Raw genomic sequence first — 18,956 nt, forward strand, 5'->3', positions numbered from 1 at the left:
TTATAACCATATAACTTAATAATAATAACCTTATAAATAGTGTATTATTAATCCTATTTTTATATGTGAGAAAACTAAAGTTAAAAGAGGTTACACTATTGTCTAAAAGAAGGTAGACTGGACAGAAATCTAGACCCACTGAGCATAGTTCCTGAGAAATTCTACTAGACTAAGCTGCTTCCTTGATTTTCTGTCCTCAAAACACAGAGGGCATGTTAGCTTGCCTCTCCCTGAGGAGGAAGGCATTGAGGTCAAGTAGTCCCCACACCAAACAAGATAAAAGCTCAACAATAGAAGAAGAGTTACATGAATTACTTCTATCCAGTTAATGGAATAGGCAGCAGTTGTTAACAGGTTTTCCAAAAGTATTTAATGACATAACAAAATAATGTGATATGACTTGGAATTTTAGGATAAACAATGTCAGAAAGAAAAAATTCAATTGTGTTGTTACATGCAAACATATTTGCATGTATGTCTGTCATATATGTGCGGATGTTTATATTAGAGAGACATACATAAATATTGTGTAAAGGGCTAAGCATTAATAACAGAATGATAAGGAAAAGTATAAATTTCAGGGAGAAATGGAGATAGTAGGAAATAGGCAATTATAATGGAAATAAATAGCTCTGGTCTTGGGCCATGAAGGAAGAGACTGGGCACATGGCGATCCTACCATGTTAAACTCACCGAAAACCTATTGCACGCTCAAGTCCCCAAGAGAAAACCATACCTTTCCTTTCTGTGTCAAAGATATCGATTAGTTTTGAATTTCTTGTGGCCTTTACAGCTTTCCCAAATCTCCGAGTCCTCCCATATCTTCCTGAATGGTGACCTCTCCTGGACATTTCTGCTATTGCATTCTTCCAGCCACAGTAAGCTCAATATTGAGGCAGCTGTCAACCTGTTGTTCTCTTCAATGTTACAGATTAGCTGAAATGACCAGAGGGGCCTGAGAGGCTAATGCTGCTGGGGACCCACTGAAAATCTTAAATCCCCTTGGTGTCAGTCTTGCCATTATCCAATCCAAGTTCCCAATGGTTGGGCACTCTTACCACCCAGCCACGAGCACTGGAGATTTCTCTGTTGTGGACACTTTCAGACTCATGTGCTTTTCCCAGACTGGGTTTCCATCACTGATTTGAATTTTCTCACTCTCATATATGTTCCCTGGTTTCACACCTTTCTGCTCACACCTGTGTCCTCCGTCTGCCTAACTGAACAGTATGATTCATTTTGATAATTATGAGTCTCCACACTAGACAATAAAGCTACTGAATTTGGCAGCAATATCAACTATGAGAGAAGGAAGACCAGGCCCTTGAACTACTGAAATCCAACCTGTCACTTTGGAAATTTCAGTGGAAGGGGCTCTGTCCTAATATCCTAAAGGTGGCTCCAGAGGTCTCCAGCTATGGTTGAAAACACAGCCTTCACTTTGGTCACTTCTTATGGACAATCACTACACTACTAAACAATTTCATGGGTCATAAAATTGCTGTAGCCACTAAAGACCAGCCAGCTCTCTTGCCAGCAATGCAACCAGACTAGTACAATCACTTAATAAGGGCATTTGTCAGTCATTCAAGCAATACTTTCTCTTCATGCTGAGAGTTAATTGCTGGCAAAGATAGAATTTGAAAGCAAAGCTGTAACAATGAAGATTATCCAACTCATAAAATGAATTTGATGCCATTTATAATGGTTGTAGCCTGATAAACAATTTTAGATGAATTATTTTAGGTGACACCAGTTATTAATACTAGCCTTGGGGTTTTCTAAGGGCAGTTCCCTTAGAAAGCATGCACTTGATTTTGAGTGTTTCTGAGCATATTTGTGGTCAGTCTTTCTGGATTTAAATGATTATATATCCCATTAAATTACATAAATCTGATAGACTGACTCCAGGAATGAGAAAGAAGAGAAGGGCATAGAGAAGAACCAAGCAGTTACCACAATGAAGCAAGTATGGAGGTTCCTTAAGCACGAGGCTGTTAAGCTTTGCGTTGCAGTCTGCAGGGCCACCGTTAGAAGCACTGCCCTTGATCATAGTTTCCACTTTCGCTGAATCTTTGTATCTTGCCTACAGCATGTCTGCTTTCAATTTAAGTCTAGTTTATGTCAGGCCTTGGGCCTGTGGAGTCCTGTTAATGACATGGTCGTACAATCTGAACAATCTGTCTTTGTTTTCCTGGGGTGCAATGTCTTTGCCTTTGCAAGGAGTCTAAAAACATGAGTACCCATTTCACAAAAACATGCAATGGAGATACATCTAATTTTAATCAAACAGAGAGTATTTAAGAACCTAAACTTGTCTTGACACTGTGAGGGATTTAATAGAAGTATGGATCAGTTAGAATTCATTGAGTTCAAGTAACAGAATATGCAGCTAAAACTAGTTTAATTGATAAAAACAGTTATTTTCCCCCATAACAAAAGTTCTGGAGGCAAGGCAGCTCCAGGGTCTGTGTAGTCGCTCAATAGTTGAATTAGAGACCCAAGTTCCTCACAGCTTTCCACTCTGCCATCTTCAGATTACTGGCTCTCACTTTTGGCTTTTCTCCTTCGGTGATAAGATAGCCATCACAGCTCCCAGTAAACCCAGCAATGCAGAAAACAGGGGATTTTATTTTCATGCATTTTTCAAAAATCAGGGAGTTCAATATTTCCCAGAAACCACAGAGTGGATTTCCACTCAGGTATTAATGGCCAGAATTGGGTCCTAGCTGCCGGAGATCTAATGAAGAGAGTATTTAGACATTTTCAGCCTCTACACAGGATGAGGATTCTGCTGGCTGGGAAACACGAAGGATCTTGTAGGGTGCAGACACCTGACAGATGAGCAATCCACGCAATCTGCCACACAGTATAAGGTATGATTTACTCTGAAAGAGCTTACAATTGACTATTAATAATAGCATCATTTTGTACAGTGATTGACAGTTCACAAAGACTTTTGGAAATAAATTACCGCACTTAATCTTCACATTACCTTGCAAAATAGATTAAATTATGCTTCCTATATTTTTAATGATGAAAATGAATCTCAGTATGGAAAAAGGCTAGTGATATACTACAAATTAAGCCTCTGTCAGCCTTGTAAGTCTTATGTATACAAACGGGAATCATGGACATCAAACGGAACTGGAAAGGAGACATTAAGACAGAGACCGAGTCAGGGGAACCAGGTGTATAGAGCCAGATCGCTACTAAAACTTAGCTAATGCTCTCAGAGGGGAGGAAATTAGCAAACAAGAAAAAATTAGCACCCAATAATGGGTAAATTTTAAACAGGAACCATGAGTGCAAGATGGCTGAGAAGTTTAATTCCACAGTATTTATTGGGCACCAGTCTACTGTTTGTGCAAAGTTTAGACTGTGGAGAAAATCAATGTGATTTAGACTTATTCTCTATGCTCTAAGAGCAGAGTCTAATAAAGCACTAATCAGTAAGTGCTGTAATAGAAATAGGAAGCTCAATATTCCATGAATACATGGGGAAAGGTAGAAGAATACAGGCAGATTTTAGGAAGGAGGCAGTATCTTCGCCTAACATTAAAGAAGGAATCGAGATCAGGAGAAAGTGTACCACGGGTGGAGCAACACTTATTAACAAAGAAAAGTAATAATAGAGACTGGGCTGTAGAGAAGAATAGAAAAAGGAGTCTAACAGAACGGGTAGAATGTGTGGATGGTAGAAATCAGTGGGTGAGAGAGGAGGGAGAATGGCATGCTGTGTGTGTCATCATAAACATCAGTTAATAATATTCTTGAGATTAAGTGACCCAGACATCCAGCCAAGCCCTTTGGCTGAGGGGAGCAACCCCATGGAACAAAACATTCAAAAGAGGAAGCCAGACAGGAGTGGGGCATTTAAATATACCTAACTCCGAGGCTCCACAGAGCTGATGCCAAGGAGTTGGACCCTACTAGGCTACAGTCAATTTCACCCTGCAGGATTCTGTCAATCCACTTAGACAGTGAGCGTCTCCCCTTGCATTTACCCTCTGAATGATGCCTCTGACTTTAGAGCTTTGGTGTCTCTTATGAAATAAAAACTCCAGAACAAGCTCAAAATACCACAAGTAAATCATCTTGGTGTTTGGAGAAATTCCTGACCAAATATCAGGGACACTAGACTCCCTTCGTCTTGTCAGTCTTGTCGTTTTACTACCTCTTTCTATAAGGCAAGGAGTAAAAGTCGCAGAACTCCAAAAGACAAATTTCAGACCAAAGTGTGGCCCCAAAACAGTCCCTTTATGTTTCCAACTCAAGGTAACATTAAGGAATAGTCATATTTCACTTGCACTGGTTTTTCAGGCCTCCGTTAACTGACATTTCTCTTGCACGTCAAAGGTCTGGGCAGTAGACACTCTATCTTAGGACAGGTGAACACAGATAAAGCCATCTGAGGGAAAGCTCCTGGTCACTGCTCACCTGCGGTGAGGCCACCTTACTCCCTCTTTTATGACCAGGATGAATGACCATGCTGGCACACTATTACAGCTTTTCCCTTCAAATTTAGAGCACTGAGAGGAGGCTTCTTCTATTCTTTAACTAAAGAATGAATATTAATGCTGAAAAGCATTGAAACAACAATTCCAATTCTGGGAATCAATTTGAAATAAACGTTAAGATAGGTGCACACATTGCAACTACAATTGTTCATCAATAGAAGATCTGTTCCGTAACTATCGCTCTGAAAAGTCATGGAGAATTAAAAAGAACGGGGTAGATCCATCCACACTGACATAAGACATATTAAATTTTTATAAAAGGCAATTCATAGAACCACATATGTAGAACTGTCCCATTTATATAAAAATAATGTAAAAACATGTACAAATGATACCACATAACATTTTATAGCGAATGTTATATTCCCCCTCCAGAGGCTGTCGACAGTTTGTCCTGCCTTACACTGCCAGCTTCATACAGGCAGCTGAGAGTCTAACCATTGCTTCACCACAACTTGGCTGTAAAACTTTCAGGAAGTTACTTTACCCTTCGAAGTGTCAGCTTTCTCATCTGTTAGAAGAGGAGCGGGGAGAGGATCAACACCTTGGCAGAGTTGAATTCAAGGGAGCTGTGCTTATCCATTTAAGCTCCTTGGCTCTGTCTGATGTTGTGGTACCCAATCCAAATCTCCCTGAATAAAAAACTAGACTTCCCTTTCTTCTAAGGATATTCAGAGTATCCTGGGCTTCTTCACAGTGTTTCAGTCAGTTCCTTGTATCTTCTGGACCATCTCCCTTTTGAGGAGGTCATTGAGAGAAGGTGACCACAGGTTGACCTGCAAACTGGACCCATGTATTGGAGGCTCCTCACCTCCTCCCCTGTCCTTGCAATGTACATTTGGCCCACTGCTTCCATACTAGGAACCACTTCAAGGACACAGGTTTGAGAGAGTAATGTTTTCTTGAGATCATCTGGACTGTATACATGACTGAACCCCATTAAGGCCTCTGTGTAAGGGTGTAGAGATCTACTCATCTTGCAGCTGCCCCAGACAAGCCTTGTATGTAAGTTCCCTTGCTTGTTAAACCTACCACCTACCAATCTGGAGTGGTCTGCCTCTTTCTTCAGTCTCTGTTTTCCTACTTTGTATGGGGGCCAGTTTTGAGTTTCACCCCAGGAACTCCCAGGTTGCTAACTAACACCCCACTTCCCCTAACTCCAGATGGACAAGTCCCAATCCAATTTTGGCAACTGAATCAAGGTACAAATGATTGATTTCTTTTTTTGCCATTAAATAGAGATTAATTTTTAGTTTGGGACAAGAGGCTTTTGGTACAAGGATCATCTAGAGCAGGTAACAAGAAAGGACAGTAGGTAAGAACAGTCAACATACTAGGGGAAAATGGAAGGTAAATGTCAGTTGAATAGAAACAGCAAAGATAATTAAGAGGCAGGTATCTCTGGCTCCAGCTGAAATAGCCTAGCTATGTCCTTAATGGTTCTGCAAGAAGGATGGAAGTAACACAGAGAATGAATCCACAGTCTGTGGAAACAGAGTGGACTTTGGTGTTGTCACTGGTTTCGATGCTTGATTCTACTACTTAACTGAAAAGCTGTTTAAGCATCTGGCCTCATTTCTCATCTGTAGTTGAGGATCATAACACATTCTTCTCAGAGTGATTGTGACCATCAAATGTAAAGTGGCCAGCACAAAAACAAATGTCACTTGTCCTACCTCTGCTCCTCTTGTTCTCCCCCATACCTTTTCTTTTTGATTGAAGACTTCATCTTTACAGGATACCACAGTCTTTTGTTCAGCTGTCTTGTCCCTCTATGAAATGTTCACTGTTAATGAGAATTTATTCTCTTGTTATAGAACTATTTTTGGTTCCCAGATCATTTGACGTGAACACTAACTGGTCAGGAGGGATGTTGACCAGTATGCCATGCTCTTAATGCCCCGAGTAATTCTGATAATTACTTGTAAGTAAGAGTTGAGAAAGCCACATTCCATGGTTTCATGTAGGCCTCCTTGGAGGACCAGAATGAGCTGGTCAGAAGAGTCCTTGGCCTCAACGTCATTAGATACTTTGTTCCTGGTGATTCTTAATTCCTCCTACTCAGATCAAGGCCTTATCAGACCTGGCTGTCGCATTCTTAATAATCATGTAAATCAACATACTGTTAGGATCTAGATTATATCCAAAATTTGGCCTAAAATATATTTATTAAACCTTGACTCTTCTTCATCTTTCTAGTTTTTTTTTCCCCTTAAATCTGTACCACTAGGGAACTGTGAATGAATTTGTTCTGTGCACATGCTTATGAAAGTGATGCAAGGTGGTATGGAGACCATCTGGACTGAATACATGACTGAACCCAGCTAAGGCCTCTATATAAACTTTTTAAGATTCTGGTCTTAATAGGTGCAGAGATCTACTGGTCTACAGCGCCCCAGAAAAGCCTTGTATGTAAGTTCCCTCACTTATTAAAACTGTCACCTACCAATCTGGAGGGGTCTGCCTCTTCCTTCCATCTCTCCTTGCCCTCTTTATATGGGGGCCAATTTCACATTTCACCCAGGAAGCTCCCAGGGTTATGAACCAACATTGTCTGACTTTCAAGTAAATAGAGCAAATCCAGATTTGTAATTATGTGAACTATGCCATGAGCATGGCATTTCAAAAAATATTTCAGGAAGCAGTGTTCCAAGTGTCTTGCATTATCATGCAACAATGATAGCTTATTGTATAAAAAGGTGAAAATTTTGCTGCGATGTGGACGGATGCTGAGGAATAGAAGCAGCCTCCTTGGTAGCTAATAAAGGGCCATCTGGAGACACCTTTCAACACTGATGTTACGTTTCATTTTTTTAATGCACTAGAGATTGCATGGAAAATTAGGTTTTGTGAAAGCTAGCAAAGTGGCATGTCTGTTGCCTTTCCTTGGGACTTTGTCATTTATATTTATGATATTGTTTCTAAACTGACAAGGTGACTCAAATCAAATCCATTTTCAGGACTTACTTTGGATGCGCTGCTGTAGATTCTACATGTCACAAATCCACACCTTGGAGAAAGACTAAATAAATATCAGACCTTATGTGCCAGTGATCCCCGATACCTTTAGTAGTCAAGGTAAAAGAGAAGATCTGATTTTTTTTCCTTCCAGTCCTAAGTGAGTGAAAAATTTGGTCCATTGCCTTATTGGATAACCCACACATTTGTTTTCTCTCACCCTGAGGGAAATAAATCCAACATTCTTCGGTGTTACTCTGTCTGAAATACATATTCATATAAAGAAATTCAAGGAGGGTATTAAAGTATGAAGAAAACTGAAGTTTACCAGGATATGTAGACAACTTGCCCAGAATCCAACATCCAGTAAGAGGCTGAAATAGAACTCTAACCTGGGTCAATCTAATGCCCGAGTCCATGCTTTTTCCACAGCTCAATATGATTTGCTGAGATACTAAATGCACAACTGTAAAAGCCTAGAGAGGAAGCTTGATCAATGGGACAGAAAGCAGGAAAGGGAAATGTATTTTCAAATTGAAATCCGAATCTTAGAAATTGAAAGCATCATACACATCAATACTGACAATTAGTTTACTTCCATATCACCTGCACATCTTCAGTACTATTTAGTGAACCCTCAGAAAAGACATGAAGCAAAAAATGTTTTCTTTTATCCCTGCATACACATACACACACACATATACATATGTGCATGCACACACACAAATACACACATATGCACCTAACGATATTCACATTATATAATGAAAACAAAGAGTTCAATAGGGGAAATATATCTATATGGAGGAGGTGTACGTGCAGCATTCCTCATCGCACTATTTTCTTTCCACTCTTGGCTCCCTATGGAGTGCACAGTTCCTGTTGACATTCTCTTCAGGAAGTGTCCTATCATACATATATTGGGCTCACCTGGTTCTTGAACCAAATTTGGCCTCAGTAAAGTCATATTTTCATTGGGAATAAAGGGTGGGGTAGTAGGGTGGATAAGAGCATAATCTGTACACAGGTGACTAAGCAAAACTTTGGTTCCAATTTCCCATTGCTCAGGAAAACCCACTGCAAGAATATGCCTCGATCTTCCCTTCCCTCATTCTATTACTCATACAAATACCCTATTTACTCCTTTAGCTCCTTTGTAATCTCTCCCAGATCAAAATGCATGTGTGCAAAAAGACCTAATATGAAATGTCAACACCTCTCCCAGAATTACTTACATTTTACTTTCAGTTCTAACTGGAATTAAGGAGGTGGTCTACTGTTAAAGGAATTTCCAGCACAACTAAGCATGCAGGAAAGTACATGTTTTGGTGGCATGTTTGAAATCATACTAGTTGATTACTTCTTCTCTTGGCCTACAAATTTATTGTCCAACTGAAGAGTGACTTTGATGAGAGTCAAAAATTTTGGAGAAGTAAAATGCTATTTTCTATCAAGTAAATCTTGGTAATCCCAATGAACCACATCCTCAGAAAAATGATGGAGGAAAGGTATCTCATAGGACCATTTTTACTCCATTGAAGAGTGATTCATACCCACAGACTGGCTAACAATTAGATGTTTAAAGAACACTTAGTTGGGTTCTTAGCAAATGGAAGTCTAGAAGCATCTCAAATGTCTGCTATAATGAAGTCTGGCATTTTTGAGGACAGAGAGGACACTTTGAATCTTGGAGACAAAAAATAATTCCTTTCTGCTCCTGTTTCTTTGCTTGATGATCAAAATAAATCCTCTAGTCAAAAAGTCTAGTTTTTTGGGAGAAAGGTCTTTTTATTGGGGTAATCCAAAACAGGAAATGGTTAACTTCCCTCACCTGAAAAGACAAGGAACACAGGTTGTCTTAATTTTTTGGCCTATTGCAGATACCATCTCTCTGAACCATTTTATCTGAATGATGCTGCCAATGCAATTCCATATAAGGCACATATCTGAAAAGTTTGTTTTCTCCCCCAAACAATGGAATGATTGCCAGTGATGCCAGATTCCTTTGTGCCTTATTCCAGTAACACATATTCGATACAATGACCCTGGGTTTGAGTGTGGGATTTATAAAAAGGATTAAAATTAAGGGGTCTATTCTGAGCTAAACTGCACTTTTAGCAAACAATCATAAAAGATTCCAAAGCAAGTGGGCCACATGCCACAATTTGAGAAATATCTCCCTAATCACAAAGGCCTTGGCCAATCCTAGGCAAAAAGGGAAATGCCAAATGTCTCCCTACCCACTATCACATTGGTAGGTGAAAAAGCTATTATCTACACAAAAGCCTTAGTTATAGAAAAGATGTGAGAGAAAAAAGTCTTGTAGCTCAGATAAGAAAAAAAAGAATATAGAATTATTTGGCTACTTCCATAATATACAAATACCTTCTACTGAAATCAGCAAGGAATTCAATTTTTAAATTTTTAAAAATTTACCTGGAGGAAATCAATTTTTGAAAGATAATTCACAGTAAGATGTTAATAAATGATAAAATCTATATTCTATATTTCAACCTTATCATGAATTTCATGCTTCAACCACATCGACTGCTCCCATTTCCCTGAATATGCTGTTTCCACATACCTCTGTTAGACATACTCATACCTCTGCCCACTGAATCTCTCTGTTTTAGGCCCCGGATGTCTCCTCATTGAAACTTTCATTTCTCCCAGAGGACAAAATTAGCAACTCCTTTTGCATCTCACAGCACTATGTGGAGACCTCCTTTACAACACGTAGTCGCAACCTTCTTATGAGTTCATCTTCCGCAAATTGGCTACCAGCTCCTTGAGAAGAACCACGTCATATGCATATATTATTTTTAGTTCCAAAGTCTAGAAGTGAGGCTAGCATAAATTATAATAATAATAATTACTATAGAAAACATTCATTGTTCTTTTACTGTATATTGCACAGTTCAAAGCAGGTTATATACATTGTCTCATTTAATCCTTAAAACAAACCTTGACATGGGTTCTATCATTATCCATTTTTAAAGATAGGAAACTGCAGGGCAAAGTACACAGGGCTAGGGCAGTGCAAGACTACAAAGTAAATGCCTGGAGTTGGCCAACGCACAATTTGTGCACAGTTAGCAATGGCCCTCTCAGTCAACATTTCTAGAGTCAAATTTAAATGTCTGATTTAATATTAGGCTTTTATCAGATGTATTTACCATTTTAAAGAATATTTTTAGAGGTCTTTATGCCTTAAAACAAAGAACATGTTAGGGGCAAGGAGGGCCATCTGCCTAGTATCCTCCAAAACTTATTGTCTAGATAACCATTTCTTTTGATAGAAAATTGTCACTACTATTGCTCTGATGACCATATGGTCTAATGAGAATGACAAAACTAAAGGAGACAATAGGACAGACTGTTTGAAGTCAAGAAAGACAGTTCAGAAAACTTGAGAATTTCATCACTGTTACTCTACTCTTCTGTCCCCCTAAGCAAACTCTAGGCTAAGCTTTCCATTCACGGAAAGGACTGAACAGCAAAAATGTCTCTTTGCTAGAGACATATGTAATGATTATTGGCCAGGTGGAGCTCTGCTAAAATACAATATTTTATGCTTTTATTTTCCAAAAGTAATAGCATATCAGAATATTATTTAATAAATGATAGGTAACCTATAAAATATCTATTACATGAATTCATGACATTTATCTGAATTAATATGTTCTCCATGATCTCAGAATCAAAAGGGTATTAAGATAATTCTGAAAGAAGTTATTAAATTCTGCATTTCTCTTTTTTAAAGGACTTCAGGGGAATTTATATATTAGGTTGTATAAAAACACTTTTAATATCATGTCCTGATCTCATGGTAAATGATAAGAGGAGGTCAGTATAACAATAAGAAGTTTGAATGCAGAGGGGGGAAATAGGCCATGAAGAATTAGTGACTTAAAATGAGTTAATGAGAATTAGCGATGATTTACTGAATGGAATTCAATAATAATCTCATATCCAAGGTCATATTCTAGCTTCACTGCTAATCAACTAATCATTTTAGCACAAATGCAGCACGGTTCAGGAACAATTATCAACATTTAGTTTCATTGACCACAGATCATGATCACAAAGGATGACACTAGGTGCACTAAGCAGATTATTAAAGAGATGTGCTTTTTCTGAGAGTGTTTATAGCACCTATGCATCTCTAGGATGGACATCATTTCAAATATTGTTTCAGGGAAATAGAATAATCCTGAACTTAGGGAGACACCTACAGGCACAACAGAAAAAAATAAAAGGAGGATCTGAGAACCAGAAAACAAAAGCATTATGTTTAATCAGGAAACCAAAATGATTTTTCTTTGAAAATATTTTTGAATGCTGAGAGCATTTTTCATAATGATAAGCACAAATTACACAAGGATACCTTAATAAAAAATATATACATATTTGTATATATATTTTTTAATATTTTATCTCTCAACTTTAGGCTACTTATAAAAGCAAGCTTTGTCTAATGGCCTAAAAGATGGTCCATAATTCTTCGGAAATGAGTCAAGATTTACCATTGGTAGAAATAACATTAGTTGTTATTATCATCATCATCATTTTTACTGAGTATCTACCAAACAGCAACAAGTCTATTTAAATATTCATCACTTTGATAAAGTTTTTTTCCCCTCATTTAAAATAAAAATATCCCTGGTAAAATAAACATATTCTACATTAGCAGACAGTTATGTCTTAACATAAATGGTTTTATTAGATCCTTTATTTTTTTGAGAGAAGGTTTTTGAGTAGTATGAAGTGGATCGGAATTTACAGATATTAGTGGGGGGTAATGGTGACACGTGGCACATTCTTGTTTTCGGATAGACAGCTCTAGAGCTGTTTAACAATCCCCCTCACCTCTCCTCTCCATTACATGAATCCTCACACCCTGAAATGGAAATCAGAGAAAGGAGAATTTGTCCTATTTTCTTTTATTTTTTACTTTATCTTTCCTACTTCCATGCAGGTTTTGCTCAGATAGGATGCCTCTTCAAATCTCTCCTCCAATTCCTATACTGTTATTATAACATTTATATAACACTTAAATTTCCATTAAGCTGCAGGGAAAAAATTCTGATGTCTTCAAAGTACCCTACAGACATCATTCTAGAGTACTTCCAAAGCCAGAAATGCTTCCAAAGCTCTAGTACTGACAAAAAGATCATTGAAAATCAAATCCCATAATTTTACCTTTTTCTGACTTTGACATTATACCAGTGTATCCAGTCACGAAACTGCACATCACAAAAGGTCCACAAAACAACAACCAAAAGTAGGTGAGGGGACATAGCAGAATCCACACAGCAAATACCTAAGGATCAAGAGCCTATTCATTTTTTTAAGATAAAAAAGTCAGATTCTGTCAATACAATGTTCCAAAATAAGATCATATCCTCTCCATCTTTGCCATCTCTGAGCAGACCTAAGTGCACAAGCTTGGAGACTTACAATCTCTCTATTACATTGCTCTACCAGTCTCTTATCTCCAGTCCCACCCCCATTAAAAGGCATCTTCCACAGAGCTGCAGTGCTAAAACACAAATCTTATCAGATTATTTCTGTGGTTAAAACCCTTGTATGACTCTCTGTCTTTACCTTCAGGCTAAAGTCCAAATCCCTTAACTGTACAAGCCTCTACACATGATCTGGCCCTTGCCTACCTTCCCAGTTTCATACCTTATCATTCATTCCTTTGTAATAATAACAATAATAATAGCAACAGTAACCATACAACATCAATACTACTACTACCAACTACCATTTATAAAACATGTGCCATACGTCAGCACTATCCTAAATACTTTTTTATTGTGGTAAAATATACATAAAATTTACCTTATTAATCATTTTTAAGTGTACAGTTCTGTGGCTTTAAGGACATTCACACTATTGTACAACTATCATTACCATCCCTCTCTGGAACTTTTCACCTTCCCCAACTGAAACCCTATGCCCGTTAAATGCTAATTCCCCACCTCCTCCTCTCCCCAGCCCCTGGCAGCCACTATTCTACTTTCTGTCTCTTTGAATTGGACTATTCTAGGTACATTATATAAATGGACTCATACACTATTTGTGCTTTGTGACTGGCTTATTTCACTTAGCATAATAATATCTTGAAGGTTCATCTATGTTGTTGCATGTGTCAGGATTTCCTTCCTTTTCAAGGCTGAATAGTATTCTATTGTAAGTATTTACCACATTTTGTTTATCCATTCATCCGTCAATGCACATTTGGGTTGATTCCACCTTTCAGTTATTGTGAATAACACTGCTATGAACATGGGTGCACAAATATCTGTTTGAGTCCCTGATTTCAATTCTTGTGAATATAACTTCCTTGACTTAGGATGTGGTTATGTCCCAATAAATCCATTATATCTTGAAAATATCATAAGTCAAAACTGCATTTAATATACCTAACCTACCGAACATCATAGCTTAGCCTCGTCTACCTTAAACATGCTCAGAACACTTACATGAGTTCTCAGCTGGACAAAATCATCTAACAAAAGTCTATTTTATAGTAAAGTATTGAATATTTCATGTAATTTATTGAGTACTGTACTAAAGTGAAAAACATAATGGTTGCATGAATACAGAATGACTGTAAGTGTATGGCTTGTTTACCCTCATGATTACATGGCTGACTGGGAGCTGTGGCCCGCTGCCACTGGCCAGCATGACAAAAGAGTGTTGTACCACATATCGCTAGCCCAGGAAAAGATCAAAATTCAAAATTCAAAGTATGGTTTCTACTGAATGCGTATTGCTTTTGCGCCATCGTAAAGTTGAAAACTCAAAAATCGTTAAGTGACATCATCATAAAAGTCTGGGAGCATCTGTATGCCCAGAAGTGGAATTGCTGGGCCATTTGGTAATTCTGTTTTTTGAGGAATCGTATCATTTTTTACAGCAGCAGCATCATTATACATTCCCACCAGAAATGTACAAGGGCTCTGTGATAGGTAATTTTATGTATCAACTTGACTGGCCACGGGGTGCCCAAATTAAATATTATTTCTAAGTGTACCTGTTAGGGTGTTTCTGGATGAAATTAGTATTTGAATCAGTGGATTTAGTAGATTGCTCTCCTCAATGTGGGTGGGCATCATCCAACACATTGAGGGCGTGAACAGAAAAAAAGGCAGAGCGAGGAGGAATTCACCCCTTTTTTCCTGCCTCACTGATTGAGCTGGGACACCTCATATCATTTTCTCTAGCCCTTGGACTGGGATCTAGACCATGGGCTCCCTGGTTCTCAGGCCCTCAGACTTAGAATAAATTATACCAGTGGCTTTGCAAATTATACATATATATACACCATAGCCCTTCTACCTCCCAACTTACATCATCATTCTGGAGGAAGCCATATTGACAACCTAAGCACTTTCACTTCAGGGAATATTCATAAACATCCACTCTCCTGGGTCTTGAGCCAAGCCCAGCAATAACAAGGTCATATGTTCACTCCCAGGAAGAAAGTAAAGTCAGACCTGAAGAAATATTCTGCTGTTTCTCCCCTGTTTCAACCTTCGGGTCTGATTTAAAACTCAAGGTAATCCTGGTAGAGTCTGGCTGAGGACCACAACCACAATAGATTTCCCTACATTTCCCACTATTCTTCTAAGATAAGTATAACTATTTTATTCATATATAGATTTTATTTTCTGGTGCTCAAGTCGACATAATGCTAAACTGAAGAATGAGACTACTAAGATTTATTTTTAGGTAAAGTTAATTCTTAAAATAGAAAGTAAATAGATTTATAAGAAATATTTCAAATAAATATCATGATGTTTTAAAAAATAACACCTTTGTCTAGAGTTTCTGCTAAAGTATTGAGCAAGGGATACAGAGAGTTTTTTTAAGGATACATTTTTTTAATTTTTAAAGTGAAACTGTACATCACACTTATAACATGACAACATTCTTATAAATCAAGCTTTTTAATGTAAAGCTTTCAGATAAGCACATTATCAGGAGTTGAATTAAATTGAAGACATGGCTGTATTCTCTTTGATCATCATTGAAAGAATATTTTAGAAAAAGAAAGCTAAATCAAAAACAAGATGTTATATAGATTGCTGTTTCTTTTCCAAACACTTCTCGATATCATCAAGCACTTGAATGGCAGCCTTTGGAATTCGAGTCCCAGGACCAAATACATTGGAAACACCAACTTCAAACAGAAATTCATAATCCTGTTGAAAGAATGTGTTTAATTAATAGAAGAGACAATATTTCTAATTTCAAGGACAATGAAGGCTGTCCTTTCTTCTTTGTCCCTAATGCCCCAAACTTTCTCAACTGGTACACCACTGGCATTTAGGGCTAAAAATCTTCCTAGGTTGGGACTGTGACTAATGGCCACTAGATCACCCATACATTCCAAGTCATTAAAAGAACAAAACACACTCTGCCCAATTTCTAAATACCCCAGTGTTTTACTGTTTGTGTGTGTGGTGGCAAGCTTTATGGCCCACCGATTGAGATCTTCTGAACCCTAAACCATAATTTTTTTCACCTAAATTTTCACGACTTGTCATTATTTGTGTTAAATTGAGTATCATATTATAGCTTTGAGTATCATATTATAGCTTTGAGTTTACAAGGTTATTTATTTTCTCCAAGGTATTTTTTCTGCAGCTACTGAATGGTGGTACTTTGAATTTGGCTTTATGATGGAATTAGATTTTCTATAAATGAAGATTAGCTCATTTTTTAAAATTCCCTATTGGTGCTGCTGTGTTTGTTAGTTTAGTTTAAATAGTCTAAGTTTGAGTGAAAAGATTCCCAGGGCACAAGTACTGCTCGAAGCTTTAGTCTGTTTAATATTAGAATATTTGTACTGTGGTATCCAGATTAGGACATGCTTTAAAGTCTTGATCCTCATCCACTAGGGTGATCACATATTCCAGGACATTCTGGTTTGTTGCTTATTGTTGCAGCACCCTTTTTTTCTTTTTATGAGTCTTTTTTCTTTTTCATTGAGGTATAACTGACATATTATACTAGTTCTGGGCATACAACATAATGATTCAATGTTTGCACATACTGTAAAATGATCACAATAAATCCAAGTTAACATCCATCACCATATATAGTTAGAAAATTCTGTGTGTCTTTTGAGAACTTTTAAGATATGCTTTCTTAGTAACTTTTAAATATGCAATACAGTATTATTAACTATAGTCACTATGCTGGACATTACACGTCCATGACTTATTTATTTTATAATTGGAAGTTTGTACCTTTGACTATCTTCACCTGTTTCATCCATACCCCACCCCCTACCTCTAGCAACCATCAATCTATTCTTCCACATGTAAATGAGATCATAAAGTATTTTTGTGTTTCTCTGTCTGACTTATTTCACTTAGCTTAATACCCTCAAGATCCATCCATGTTGTCACAAATGGCAAGATTTCACTCATGTTTATGGTTGAATACTATTTTATTATTCAAAAATATATATCACATTTTCTTTATCCATTCATCCATCGATGGACACTTAGGTTGTTTCCAAGTCTTGGCTATTGTAAATAATGCTGCAGTGAAGATGGAAGTGCAATATCTTTACAAGTTAGCATTTTCATTTTCTTTGAATAAATACACAGAAGTGGAATTGCTGGATCATATGGCAGTTCTATTTTTTAATTTTTTGAGGAAACTCCATACTGTTTTCCATAGTGGCTGTACAAATTTACATTCCCACCAACAGTGTACAAGGATTCCCTTTTCTCTATATTCTTGCCAACAACTATTATTTCTCGTCTTTTTGATAACAGCCATTCTAACAGGCATGAAGTGATACCGCATTGTGGTTTTGATTTGCATTTCCCTGATGATTAGTGATGCTGAGCATCTTTTCATGTGCCTGTTAGCCATCTGAATGTCTTCTTTGGAAAATGTCTATTGAGATCCTCTGTCCATTTTTTAATCAGATTGTTTGTTTTTTGCAGCACCCTTTTTAATAGCACCCATTTTCATTCTCAAAAGTGATCACATTTGTATGATAAATTATATGATCATGCTAATTATCCCCCATCTACTTCTTTTCTGTCTCTATTATTTCCTTGTAATATTCTTGTAATACTGTAATTCTGCAATGGCATTTAACACATCTTATTGAACTTTTCTCCTTCTAGTCTGTGAACTTCTAAGGGCAGAGATCACATCTAATCTTTATATCTTAAGCGTTTGACACATAAAGGCGCTCAAAATGTGCCACTGTTCTTGGGCAGGTGCTATAGATTTAAGAGTTCATAAGAAAATTTGATGAAATGTGTAATAACAATTATCGTCAAAATGGAGATGGTCAAATTGATAGGTTATTTCCGTCTATCTTTCCTAATAATGCTGTGTACCATTTGTTCTGACTCTGAGTTACAGATTAGGAATGGAGGACTCAGCTGAGAGGGGACTGTGAAATGCTGCAACTGAAGAAAGCTCTTGACTTACCTAAGCTTTACATAAGCCTTGTAAAATGTACTTCAGTGAGGGGATGTAATGTCAGAAATAAGTGAAGTGAGTAAAGGGTATACAAGTGTTCTTTGTACTATTTTCATTTTTGTACCTTATCTATTAGTTTGAAATTATTTCCAAATAAAAAGTTATTATTATAAAATATCCTCCACTGAGCTGAGCCAAGCATACCAGATTGGCTGCTTCATGATGGAAGTAGACCTCGAGGCTGCTAACCTTGCCTAAAATACTTGGAAGCCATTGCTATTAAGAGGGTTAGAAGATCCTGACGGTAGTAACACACACTGGCAAGCACAGACCATATTTATTTAAGTGGGCTGCAGAAACTGTAAGCTTCATAATGGCGGTGGCTAAATCTGTTTCACTATCACGTATTAGTGCTTTCTAATTTAAAGTCTAAGTGACCTTCAGCTGAATAATAGCAACATGTTATATATTTACTGCAAACAAATTATGAGAAAAATACATGGGTGTTGACTGTTATAATTATATTATAAAGGATACCCATATTAACACACAAGTGTGCCATTATAGAAAATGATCCTTAATCTTTAAACTTATGGGGGGAAAAGTATGGAAAACACCTACAGATGTTCTAAGTAATTCAAATATCCAGAGGGTTACTACAACTTGTGTGAAATACATTTCTTGAAAATGTCAGCTCACTTATATAATAGGCCTGTGCTTTTTCTCAACTCATATTTTAATTCCAATATTTTCTGCTGCTTAATTATTTTGGTTCTTAAATTTTAATATCATGCCCAAGAGCTTAGATATTATAGACTCTAAAACTGCAATATAGATAGAAGTGTTCCATAGATAGACAGCAATAAAAGAATAAAAGCCTTTTATATTCCCGAATAGTAAACTATATTTATGAAAATAATAGGCAAGTAGGTTAACAAAAGCAGTTGTCTTGACTATATCACCTTAAGTACTGTGTTGTTAGAAAGAATAAATAATATAGGTTTACGTGCT

At 37.2% G+C, this 18,956-nt stretch overlaps 1 protein-coding gene across 3 annotated transcripts in view; it reads right to left on the reverse strand.

Moving 5' to 3' along the window:
• Positions 1-15,351: 15,351 nt before the first annotated feature.
• MMUT (methylmalonyl-CoA mutase) overlaps positions 15,352-18,956 on the reverse strand; it is a 30,896-nt gene continuing 27,291 nt past the window's right edge. For all 3 annotated transcript variants that reach the window (XM_008507738.2, XM_008507737.2, XM_008507739.2), the window contains exon 13: positions 15,352-15,694. In XM_008507738.2, coding sequence (XP_008505960.1) covers positions 15,566-15,694 — 129 coding nt within the window. In that variant the 3' untranslated portion in view covers positions 15,352-15,565. The remainder of the gene's footprint in view (positions 15,695-18,956) is intronic.

Source organism: Equus przewalskii, chromosome 19, assembly GCF_037783145.1.
Source record: "Equus przewalskii isolate Varuska chromosome 19, EquPr2, whole genome shotgun sequence".
NCBI classification, from domain to species: domain Eukaryota; kingdom Metazoa; phylum Chordata; class Mammalia; order Perissodactyla; family Equidae; genus Equus; species Equus przewalskii.